Source organism: Manihot esculenta, chromosome 4 (genome assembly GCF_001659605.2).
Source record: "Manihot esculenta cultivar AM560-2 chromosome 4, M.esculenta_v8, whole genome shotgun sequence".
In the NCBI taxonomy this organism is placed as follows: domain Eukaryota; kingdom Viridiplantae; phylum Streptophyta; class Magnoliopsida; order Malpighiales; family Euphorbiaceae; genus Manihot; species Manihot esculenta.
In genome coordinates, this window is record NC_035164.2 from 2,434,156 (window position 1) to 2,447,195 (window position 13,040).

The following is a 13,040-nucleotide window of genomic DNA, read 5'->3' on the forward strand; positions in this document are numbered from 1 at the left end:
TTTTAATAATAATTTAAAGGTAAATTTATATTAAAATATAAAAATTTAATTTTTTTTTAAACTGTTAATTAGTTTTGTATTCTACATGCAAATCATTTAATCATCTAAACCAGCATGAAGTTTCCTCTCCCAAATGGAAAAAAAGATTATATTGAGATTAGTCAAATACATAATAATTTTAAAAAGAATGCCAAAGAATAGTGTGGTGGTGATGACAGAAATGCAAAACTAAGTAAATGATACGACACCATTTGATGAGCATTACGACAGTACCAGAGGCAGACAGGCAAAGTGGCTGCCAACTTTTCTCCATCAAATTTTATCTCTATGGATTTTAAGATCACGTCTCAGAAGAGCACTTAAAAAGAAATCTCATGAAAAGGCTGAATATATTTTTTGACTGAAATTAATATTTAATTTTTATAAATCCGTAGTTATTAAATAAGTATGTACGTGATTAAATTTATAATTGTTTTTTCAAATAATATTTAATTTAAATGTTGTTCTCTTTTTTACTGAAAGATATTTTTCTTATTTCTAACCACAAATAAACAGTTTTAAGACTACATGAACTTTTTTTTTTTTACCACAAAAAAGATGGAGATTGAAATATTGAATCTAAAATCTCCTGAGTTTGTTATTTCTCTTTTTTCTTCTGGGTTTGTTTCTTTTGATGGTCGCTGGACTTCTCTCTACAAAAACAAGCAAGATGGTTTCATCAGTTCCCATCTTCAGATGGGTAGATTCAGTTCCAAGTGGGTGGGAGAAGCCTTTTGCTAATGGTATATCCAAGTTCCCAATCTTTTCCTTTTTCCCGAATGTAAGATACAATTTAAACCCTTTAAATTTTGTGAAATCTATCTGTATTTCTTAAAAACTAGCTATTTAGTCCTTGTAATTCCATAAAACTAACAAATTAGTCCTACACTTTATTTCCTACAAGTTCCCACGATTTAAATGGACACAACAAAATAGCTTTTTAGAAGATTAACATAACAATTTAACTATGTTTTTCACTTTTTTTTTAATTACAAGAACTAAGTGTATTTTTAAAAATGTAGAAATTGATGTATATGTTCATTAAAATACATGAATTAAATTATATTTTACCCTCTATTTTATATATATATATTTATGGGAGTTGGATGTGCGCTGATACTTGCATAGGAAATTTCCCAAACACCGCAGTTGAAAGAAATAGTTACCGTTGGCCTGTTGAATCTGGCAATTCGGTAACTATTCACAAACCACTTGAGAGATTGATATACATTGAATCTAACATTTGGTAAGCAACTAGACATACATGGACACTAACCACAATATTTTTTCTTGCATCCATTTCCTTAATAGCAAAAGTAGTTCAAGTTCAAATCTTTCATTCCCTTGCCTATAACCAAAAGAAGACAAGTCGAGTAAACCACAAAGGTAATGCTTTCGTAGATTGGGTGGGTATGCATAATATATTGTGTAAATGTGTGAAATTTCATATGGTTCCATTATTATTTTACACTACAAATCCATATAGACCCGGTCTAAATAAATTTTTCCCAACCACAACGCATTTAGGCTCAAGAATTCTGCTGCAGGAAAGGGGAGGGGGAGAGAGAAGATCAGTCAGGAAGAAATATACAAATAAAAAGACCAGTAATGGAAGTACCATAATGAAATATAAATATGATTGGATGAGGGAAAACCCACTAGTCAGTGACAGGAAAGGAACAAAAACCTTGAATAATAAACAACAAGTGTAATAATAATAACAACAAATAATGGTAAAATCATAACACAACCTACCATCCAATCCCCATTTGGTTACAAAAAGGATACTCTGTACATAAGTCGGCTGCTTGAGCCCTTGCCAACAAAAATGGGGTCCACAGGTCAAATTTTTCAGGTTGGTCCAACCCAACCAGGATGGATCCACCATCACTCCAGAACAGCAACCTCTTGATCAACCCTCCAATAGTTTGCGTCATTGAACTCCTTAATCCCAGCTCCACCATTATCAGAATTCTCTTTTTCCAGAACCTTCGGGATCAAGTTCCTCTTTAGAGGCCCTGCTTCACCAACTATACCCTCCTTGAGAGCCTGTTCCATTGCCTTCTCTGTTCCTTCTAATTCCACGCCAACAAATTCAACATCCTCTTCAAACAATGAGGGCACCGTTGCAGATTTACAGCTTGTATCGCTGCCCACTGACCCATCACTAGAATCCTTGGAGGGTGATGAGCCATTTGGTAGTGTAGATTCTCCACTTGACGGGGAATTAACGTCAGGAGTTGCTACCTCAGCTTGATCGGAAAGATTGACATCAGAGATATCATGATCTTCAAATGGATTCAAACTGGACCCGCCTACTTGCAAATCTGATGATTCTCCCCACCCGACCCATTCAGGGAAAGGCCTTTCTCCAAACAAGTCTCCATTGTCTGGAGTATCAAATCTGAAGAATCCAATATCCTGAGGAATAGTTGCCTTCTCAGTTTGAGGAATGGGAATACTCCCAGAAAATCCATTGGCAAAGTTTGTTTTGGAAGTGGAAGTAGAATTAATGGTGTCTTTACTCTCAGCTAACTCGTCGTCTTCTCCAACTACCACCTGATCATCACTATTGCTGTTACCACCATTAGCAATTCCATTCAAGCTTATCCCATCCATCATCTCTGTAGGTGATGTACTCACAGGTGCATTACCAACTCTGTCCTCTTGGAATGCAAACCAGTTGGAATTTGTGAATACACTGCTGCATTCAGTATAAAACATATGTTATCAACTCATGAAGCAGATGGCTCGAAAACTAGGCAGAAAATCATGCTTTCAATTCTCATCGACTTTACTCTTTTCCAAAATGCTGCATTATTTTTATTGTGGGCAGTGTACAATGCACTGCTTCAATTCCCACTCCCACATTCAAAGCAAATGAAATAAACAGGAAAATTCTATATGTAGCAGAACCTGCCAGACGTTATCTATTACAGGTTCAAGCCAAAACATCATGCCATCTCAATGAATGATAGATGCCTTAAATTTTTGCTCTGAAGCCTAATTTGAGAAGACATTCCTCATCCTAAATGATTCAGTACAAGTCAATAAAGAAACTGAACAGCACTTAGAGAATATGAGGTCAACTTCCCCAGTATATTTCCAATTCACAAGTTGAAAGAAATTAAATGACAGAAATTTGTAGTAATATTTAACAGGAGACATTTTAATGCAACGCCCAAAAGACTCACCTCCCTTGGTCATCACCAAGCCTCAAGGATGATATAACAACTTCAGCAGACTCGTCATCAAAGTAGACATCCTGAAAATCGACATCAAATAATCCAGTTAGTACCCAATTTGATATCAACAGATAGCCCAAAAAACTTTCATTGTGATATGTTCATACTTCATCACGTGTTAATACCAATCTTTCTATATGGGAAAAAATTACAATCATTAACACCCAGATTAAGAGACAGAAAACACAAGAGAGAGAGAGAGAGAGAGAGAGAGAGAGAGAGAGAGTGAATCCAACCGTTACCTCATCATCTCGATCAAGGCCGCCATTGTCCTGCAACCACAACAATAGTAAGTTAAAGCCACTACTTTTTTCTTCTTAACAAGAAAAGATGGTTAAAAAACACAAACCCGGTAATAGAATCAGAGAAGATAATGAAAAGAGAAGAAGTTAAGCAAAGCATCAAATTGTGGTATAAAGTGAAGCCCAAACACACCTGTTCATTATCCTCATTCCCATACATTTTGTATCTAAAAGCCTGGCTTAAGTTATTCGCTAACGCAGCTACATCATAATCTCTGTCATGAAGGTCATCCTCATCACTGTCCCTTGTCCTATCTTGCAATGCTGTTGGGCGGCTGCAAAACAGGAGAAACAAAATGAAAATCTGCAACAATAGTATAAGAACGACAGAGCGTACAACACATTCAAACACAAGAGAATATCAGAATTAATGTCTCTCTTCCACACTTGCACACCCTACAGAAGAAAACTTCATTTCCTCATAACTTAGCTTGTTATCACCATAAGAAGCAGAAATGTGTTGTAACTTGTAAATCCTAGGTAATATAACAAATTTGAAGGAAATAGTATAACTACAAGGATCCTTAGATGAAGGAAAAATTAAAAGGCAACCTTCACATTCTTCAGATGGGGTTTAGAGCTACTATCACCACCCAAGCACCCACGCTCTAAATATATTTATAATTCTCCACTCTTCAGCCATCACAGAATTCCCCCCCCCCCACACACACAAAAAAAAAAAAACTTTATCATCCTTTTTTTGTACTTCTAACATTCTCCCACCATTCAAAAATTTACCAGTTTGCCACCACCACACATCCAACCATTAATCAAATTATAGCTAAAAATGAACCAAATTCAACATCAAACATCTGCAATTCAACTGTCAGTTGAAAGCCACCATATTACCAACCATCACCATATTAAGTGACTAGAGAGATGGAGTCCAGTAGAAGAGCCACTAGGATATGGCCTACTAGAAAATTACTCCAATTATTATTATTTATAATTGCTCCACCCCCAGTCAAATATCAACCAACAACGGAAAGCTGTTAAGACGTGAGGCAACATTAAGGCGACAGCATATTTTATGGCCTTAGGCACGAGGTGATAGGCAAGGCGAGGGCCTTCATTGAAATGAGGCGCCAGAGCCAAAATTTTATACATACATACTTATAATACTTTTATTAGGACTTAGGAGAGGAACAAAGAGGAGCATGAGAGTTTTTTTGCTGCTGGTCTTTGGAATGGAAGAGAGGAGGCTAGGGTTTTAACTCATTAAAACAAAATAGTAAAAAAAAAAAAATACTTATTGTTGCTTTGAACAGGCAGCTCCTGGCACCTTTCTGCCGTGAGGTGAGTGCCGCATTGAAGGGTGCCTCGCCTAGCGCCTTTCAGTGCCTCTAAAAACAACACAACAAGATACTAAAAATGACTAGAGAAGAAGCGAATGTGCGGTTGTTATGTCCAATGGGTTAGCAGTTGTGACTTTGCAAGGGAAATTTGAACTGATACCAATTTCTCTCCCTTCATGAGGGAACTCGGCCTTTTTTAAAAAATATATATATCAAGAGTAAAATAGGTAGAAATATACCTTCAATCAGTTTGCAGCAAATAGCAGATATTATATAGGTATCTACCCTAGAAATGCAAAAGATACATAAGTTTCAACAGCAAATATATCAGAAATATAGGCAAAAGTATACCCGCATGCCCATCGGTAAACATTTTCAACTGCATTACGCTCTTGCAAAATGCTGGCTTTCCACTCATTCCATTCACTATTTTCCTAGATACAAACAGAAGTTGTTTTAGCAAAAACATTAAAATAAAATAACATTTCTATTAACATAACAACCAAAGATATGCTAACAATTGATAAGGGCTGTTATTTGGGGAAGCAAACTACATATGTGCAAATATAATTATACCAATCAAAGAGGTAAACTCAGAAGGCTAAAAGAGATCTACATCGCAGCAAAGAAAATCATAATATATTTTAAGTTGTTCTCAAGGCGAAAAAGGTAAGTGTATCCGGAGGAAGAGATATTAGTGTCATCACCACAGTAAGTAAGAAATCCCTAGGATAATTAAATCCTGCAGACTTCTTAAATACACATTTGTAATCCTCAAGAGACAGATAAACCGCACTATCTAACTACTCACCTGTAGATAAGTCTGAATTCGGCTATTGGTGTTTCCCAACTGAACAAGTTTATTAGAAATTCGCGTAATGTGACCAAGGTTTCCTGCCCGTGGTGCCTGCTTTCCAGCAGCAGGAACAGTTGGCTGCACAGGGATAGATAGATTTATCTATAACTCAAAAAAAGCGACTGAAGAATACAAATGCCATATTTAGTGATGAGAGAGAGAACTTGACTCATATCACAAATTTATGCAAGTTTCTCATCAGTTTAGACTTCAAGTTGCAAAACATGAAAGACCAACATCCATCTACCTGATTGATATCGCCCGAAATAATGGGGTTTTTGTCAGTTTGAAGAATCTTTCCAATGAAATCACAGTCTCGAAGAAGATGATCAACCATAGCATCACTCTTTGTTTCCAAGCATGACAATATGATACTCTCCACATGATGATGCAACGCATTATTGTATGGGTACCTGTATCAATTATAACAGCAAAAATTTTGCAAAATTAGCAAAGGGAGCAAAAATATAAAGATTTTCTTTGAGAAGAATTCAATGTTTTCTGGATGCCAACTTCAATATTCATAAATTCACAATCGCAAGAAGGATAGAAACCTACTCAAAGAACAGATCAAGGACACGCTTAATGGTTCCTGAGCTGACCAATTCCTCCTCAGTAGCTTCATTCCCCATTCTTAATAGCACCGCAATGAACTCAACAATCTATAATAAACAAATTCCACCAAGTATAAACTACAACTTGCACTAAAAACATATTATTCATTCTTATAACAGTGAAACTTACTAAGATCTAAGACATAAAAATATACGAAGCAACTATCCCGTACTCCGGAAAATCTAACTCCATTGCGTTACAGAAAAGGATTATGTTCTGCACCATTTTCTGTATCAAGTTTATAGAAAAAAGCATGACCAACCTTTAAGCGATGCTTCCCAAGAGGAGGTTTCAGTTCTCCATACGTTGTAGGTAAAATTTTATCATCAGATAACACATTTAATAGCATAAGTAAGTCACCTGCAAAAGGAGACCTCCAATCTTAAATATCATCAACAAACAAGTGAAAATATGGGAAAATAATAAAACTAACACACTCCTGTCAAATGCTTTTTCACCCTTTCACAGTACTGAAATAACAGAATTAATCCCAATGTGATCTATAATTCTTGAGAGAGAGAGAGAGAGAGAGAGAGAGAGAGAGAGAGAGAGAGAGAAGGAAAATCAAAAGGAAGCTAGTCTCCAGAATTGGAAAACAATTTTGACATCACTAGCAAATGATCTCATTTGATGTTTTATTTGGTCAGAAACATCAAGCACTTACCAAGTTTAGGCAGCATTGCATCAATAGTCTCTGGATTTACAGGGATTGGGGACTCATAAATATGTTGACTTCGAAAAGAATGCAGCAAGAGGGAAGAAATTGCAGATCTTTTTGGGTCCAATAAAGATATACACACAGAAAGTGAGTGAACAAGGCCAGATTTTGAATGTGAATCTTCCAATGCATGGCTAAATATTCTTGAAACAAAACTGCATATAGGAAAATTTCAAGGCTAGCATAAATTAAATGCACATGTGAAGAAAGCGAAAGAAATATTTTCCAAATTTTGCAATCAATTTTAAGAACCACAAAGTACCTTGGACTAGAGAGTTTAGTAGCCAAAGCTGAGGGAGCATTTCGACTTATTGCACATAATGTTTCTGCTGCGTTGGCATGAACTTCAGGAGGGCTCTGATTTATAAAAATTTTAGACAGCTGAAATACATGCAAAGGATTCTAAAACACACCCAATCTAAAGATCTACTATTGCTAATAATTCTATATTGTTTGCTCGATTCAATGTTTCTATCTATACCTTGTACCTCTGGAATTCTCTCATTCATGAATCAAATGCACATTTATATTCAAGCCAAAAGACAGAGACCAGAATATTTCTACTTACATCTGCACACGCTCAAGGAAACAGTGCAATGTGGCAAAACAATTTCCAAACCTACCCATTCAGAAACTCCACACGGTGCGCTGAAAGCCACCCGCTTTGCAGCACAAGAAAACCAACTCAAGATCAATTTATGGCAGGATTCTTGCCAATTTATGTGTAAATACAGCTTCCACCTCTCAGACAACCCCAAACCCATGATAATTTTGTCAGAATCAAAAACTGGAAAAATGAACTGAAAACAGAATTGACTGTTGTTCAAAAGAAGCAGCTGTCCTGTGCAACTGATATGCTTGTCTGTACTCCATGCGTATGGCCAAAATTGAAATAGTACATGTACATGAACATAACTGTGTGTTTATGTACACAGACAGATACACATAAACCCCAAAAAACTAGCCAGGCTGGGAGAAACTGGTTTACCAATTCACAAAATTCAGTTTCAGGTAGTCTCATTTATGAATCAATCATTTTTAAATGGTTTCCAAGAAATTGCCATAATTTGGTAATTTGGTTATACAAACCACAAACACACGTAATACATGGTACCAGGAATAGAGAAAGAAGAAGAGAAAAATAAAAAAAGGGAAGATACATATACATAACTCGAACTAAGCCAAATCAGTAACAGCTCACAAAAACATATAAGGTGAATCACTTCACCATTCAAATAAATACTATCAACTCTGTACGCGTGGTGTGGTCGCGCACGCGTGTGTGCTTGTGTTTCTGTGTGTCTGTGTGTGAAACAATAAATTTCTGAATTCCTTTTGCAATACAGCAATCACTTACAGAAGGACTCAATTTGTCCACAATCATTTCTAGCAAATTGCTATCAGCTAACCATTGCATCACATCAATGAAATTGGGATACACATGATCATCTGCCCCCACCAGCCGAACCAAAACCTGAATAAAGAAGTTAATATCAAAATCAACAGAACGAATTATAAGTACTTAATAATTAGAAACTAATACAAATTCAAGTATCTCAACGACCTCCATGATTGATGTAATTCCAATTAAATCAACCAGTTGACGGAAAACATCCTGATGGGCCTGTAAAAGTTAAATTATGTTAAAAAAAATTCATGAAACTGGCCTTTATAACAAACTTGGTTTTCACAAAACATAGACCAACAGCATGACAATTCCAGCATGTTGGTATACATCACTTCCACTGTACATAAATAAAAACACATTACTGGTAACGGAATTCATATTTTAGGGAAAAACAGTTACTTACTTGAACATATTTCATAAGTGGGACAGTCTTGCGTACCATAAGGCAGACAACCACCTAAAATGCAACAGAAAAAGCATCAAACAAGTGTTTGAACAAAAAGAGATGCAAGACAAAAACTTCTCATAAAGCATGATATAAGCTGGATATAAAGCGCTCAACAGCATACCTTGCTGAAATACCCAGCCAGCATAGCACTATGAGGTCGATTTGGTTCCAAGAAAGAGAAGAGTAAGTTCATTAGCTACAATAGCAAGAAAAATAAAAGATTAGGGAGAAATCATTCACATTAACTTCCAGGATTAAAACACAGTGGAAGGGAATATACTGTCCTACCTCCTCTTCTTCCACTAAAGTCTTAAGAATAACATCAATTTCACATGTAAATATCTCACAGGAAATGAAGGGAAGCCTTAAAAAAATAAAAGAGAAGGCATCAGAAGCTAACTAAGGGACCCTGCGACACCAAAGCATAATTTCTTTTACAAGTCAAGGGGATACTTGAAGGTGCGTTTGCTTTCAGCGTCCTCTGGAGGTTCTTCAATAATATACCGTAGTAACAGCTCTACCTGTGCTCTATCTCTTATACTGCAAACCAAAAATCAGAATGACCATGCAGCACAATCAACTTTATAACATATTCGCCAAATAATTCCAAAAAAAATGTGATATTCATGATAGAGTAACGACAGAGTTGACATGAAATAGAGTAAAAAATATTACAAATTGATAAGACGACTGTTTAAAGCTTTGCATTCTTGGATTATTTCTTCCTCGTCGAGAAGCTCTTCCAATGTGAAATTTTCCTTGTCTAGTATTGTCTCCACCTACAAAAGCAATAGCATGTTAAATAATAGATAAACCAGAAATCATGAAAAAGAAAGCAAATAAACTACGTACTTTGCTGGTTGTTTATATCTGAAACAACATTGACCACGAAGAATCCAACGTTAGTATAAAAACTTACAGCGCAATAGAATTGAGTCATTGACCATAGAATTAGCATAATTCAGAATTTAAAACCTTGCTAACTCAAACTGTATACCATATCATGTCCTTTCTTTCATATATACCATAACAGCAATCATTTCAACGAAGTGCTCCCATGATTTTTTTTTTTTTTTTTTTTTTTGGGGGGGGGGGGATCCTATCATTAATAATTGAACAGCCAATACAGAAGTTTAAAATGCAAGTGTAGAACACCTGTATTTGCCCGTGGTTCTTCTACTGTTAAAGGTACACCATTAATTAAAAAAAAGCAAGCTACAGCAACAGAATCAAATAAATCCCAGAGACCAAAACTGCCCAAGCCCAAGTCTCTGACTCCTAAACCAAACCCAGCAACCATCACACCCAAGCTCAAAACAGAAATTCAACAATAAACAGAAGAGGTAAAAAATGAAAAACAAAAAACTTCCATTTGAAATTCGAATCGACAAATTTACAGCAATTCAACAATCCTTCACATAAGAGAAGAAAAAAAAACGGCCACTATATGCATTCAGCAGCTCAATATCAATACATAAATTTGAAAAAAAAAAAAGAGTAAAAGGACAATAATAATAAATAGAGCATGAATTGTCACTCACAGGAGAGGAGGCAGACAGAACTGGGAGCTTCCAAAACATCTTGAAAAAGAGAAGAGAATCAGCAAAGGTAGAAGCAGGAGCTGCGTAGATCTGTAAACCCTAAAATAATGAGCAGAAATCTAGGTCTTATTCAAAAGAAGAAGAAGAAGAAGAAGAAGAAGAAGAAAAGGGAAAAGAAAGCAAAGAAGAGCTTGAGATTGAAGTAAGAGTTGGCCAGAGAGCTGAAGCTTGAAACCCTAATTGGAAAGTATAGAGAGATTGATAAACAGTGAGAGCATGAAGATCGAGAGTAGAGAAGCAGCAAAGGTAAAAGATAAAAACGTAAGAACAGCTATGAAGAACAAAAGAGACAGAGTTGGAAAAGTACAAAAGAGGCACTCCGGAATTCACAAAATCAAATTCAATTCCTATTTGTATGTCTTTATCGCCAAATAGATACTCATTGCCATTTGATATTCATTTATTAAATATTAAATTTATAAAATTTTTAGTAATGTAACTTAAAAATTTTAAAAATTAAACTAAAAAAATCATTTAGTTATTAACGAATATTTATATTAATTATTATAATTTTAATTTAAATATTAATGAACTAATTAGAATTTGAGCAAAGTTATTAACGAATATTTAGTCAATCTTAAATCCTTGATAGGATAGACAAAATTTATTACAATGTATGCACATAAAAGAATATCATTAATACTTCCACACCATAAAGATAAATCTTTTTCTAATATTAATAAACTATAGTTAATATAATTAAAAATAATAAATTTTATTTAATATTTCCTAATATAAGTGTACAATTCATGTTACCAAATTATTTTAAAAATTTTTTAATTTTACTTTTTCAATATATATAAAAGATAAATAAATTATTCCCTTAAAGATGGATATAAATTTGGAAAGAACAAAAAGAAAATTAAGTCTACCTTTTGCATTAAAGACAGTATTTTAGATTATTAAAGACATATATAACTACTTAATCGTCAACGGTGTACTTATAATTCATAGTTTAGTCTCTAAATTTTAACATAATTAATAAAATTATTTTATATTTTTAAAATTAAATATTTATAATCAATCTGTTTAAATTGAAAGTGATTCCATCCATAATTTTATTAGTCAGCCGATTATAAGAAGAATAATCATTTTAAATAACTAAAATATCCGAATCAACACTTAAATCATTTTTAATATAAATGAAGAATTTTATATTATATAAATTATTATTTGGTTTTTAAATTTTATAAAAATTGGTAGATCAGTTTTTATATTTTTAAAATTAAATTTTTAAATAATATTTAATCCGTCTAAAATTAGAGTTATTCTATTTATTACAAACATTACTTTACAACTAGATGATTAAACTTATTTTGAAAATATAATTTTTTTTAAAATACTGTTTATAAAAATTTACAACTTATTAAAGATTATTTGGAATCATTTAAAAATAGTTGAAGTTAGTAAATATTTTCTGAAAATTTTGAAATTTTAAGTATTAAAATATTTTAATAAATGAAAATTAAAAAATAAAAAATATTAAAAATTAGTTAAATGAGATTCAACTAAATGAGATATTATAAAGAAAAGTTAATAACGACTTAAGTATTCTTTCGAATAAAAAATGAATGATTAAAATATTTAAATTATAATAGATGAAAACGAACTGATTATAAAGAAATTTAAGTATATGATTTTAGAATCAAGAGAGTTGTACAGTAAAATTTAAACGATAAAAGCATAATCACCGGACTTTAAATTTTTATGAATTTATGGGTGTAAATTTAGATTAATTAAATTAGTGAATTCACATTATAATAGAATTGTGTATTAAATTTAATAAAAAATATAATATTAATATTTAGAAGCAGTTAAAATACATATTTAATAATTAAAATTAATTTTTATAATTTTATTAAAAAATTATTTTAAAAGGCTGAATGTGGTAATTTATTAAAAATAAATTTATATTCAAATTTAATTTTATTTAAAAATTAAAATTTTAAGGGAAAAATAGTTTTACCGACCCTTTTTAACTCCTGTCATTGAATCCACCACATATTATTGGCTAGGTATCTAGGTAGCTACTTCATCCACTATAAAAGTACTGTATCAAATCCCAAAATAAATATGAAATAATTTTCATAAAATGAAAATATTACAATGTTTTAAATTGCCGGCGGAAGTTGAAGGTCCATTATTTGTCTTACAAAAACAGCTACATGTTGAAATTGAACATCCACCCACTTTCCAATACCTGGGGCAGCAGCCTTGACATTCCAACTAATGGGTCAAGCCCAGGCCTAATATAACTCCATTATTATTTTAAAAAAAAAAATGAAAAGCCTTATAAGGAAATATACATGTATGAATGGAGGGTGTAAATATACTTTTTCATTCAAATAAACTTTTAGGAGGAGTCATTTCTTTTTGTCCGGACCGTAAGGGCCACCCAATTCAACTTTTCGATGTTAAAATATATTTCAGATGCGGATGATTATTATAAAAGATTTTCAGCATATCATAAGATTTTTTTTAAAAAAAAATTCATACTTTTCTAAATTCATAAA

At 33.2% G+C, this 13,040-nt stretch overlaps 1 protein-coding gene across 2 annotated transcripts; it reads right to left on the reverse strand.

Moving 5' to 3' along the window:
* Nucleotides 1-1,648: 1,648 nt before the first annotated feature.
* LOC110613287 (serine/threonine-protein phosphatase 6 regulatory subunit 3) lies at nucleotides 1,649-10,858 on the reverse strand. 2 transcript variants are annotated; one of them, XM_021754339.2, is made up of 19 exons: nucleotides 10,468-10,858; nucleotides 9,602-9,705; nucleotides 9,380-9,466; nucleotides 9,215-9,290; nucleotides 9,048-9,122; nucleotides 8,882-8,935; nucleotides 8,635-8,694; nucleotides 8,428-8,544; nucleotides 7,333-7,427; nucleotides 7,017-7,225; nucleotides 6,615-6,712; nucleotides 6,296-6,399; nucleotides 5,985-6,150; nucleotides 5,693-5,815; nucleotides 5,233-5,315; nucleotides 3,720-3,861; nucleotides 3,527-3,556; nucleotides 3,234-3,304; nucleotides 1,649-2,740 (listed from the first exon to the last, which is right to left on the reverse strand). In XM_021754339.2, the coding sequence occupies exons 1-19, from the start codon at nucleotides 10,504-10,506 to the stop codon at nucleotides 1,927-1,929; spliced, it is 2,547 nt and encodes an 848-aa protein (XP_021610031.1). In that variant the 5' UTR covers nucleotides 10,507-10,858; the 3' UTR covers nucleotides 1,649-1,926. The 2 variants fall into 2 exon arrangements, with proteins under 2 accessions (XP_021610031.1, XP_021610030.1); XM_021754338.2 differs by having other exon boundaries at nucleotides 1,649-2,743.
* Between the last annotated feature and the right edge of the window lie 2,182 nt (nucleotides 10,859-13,040).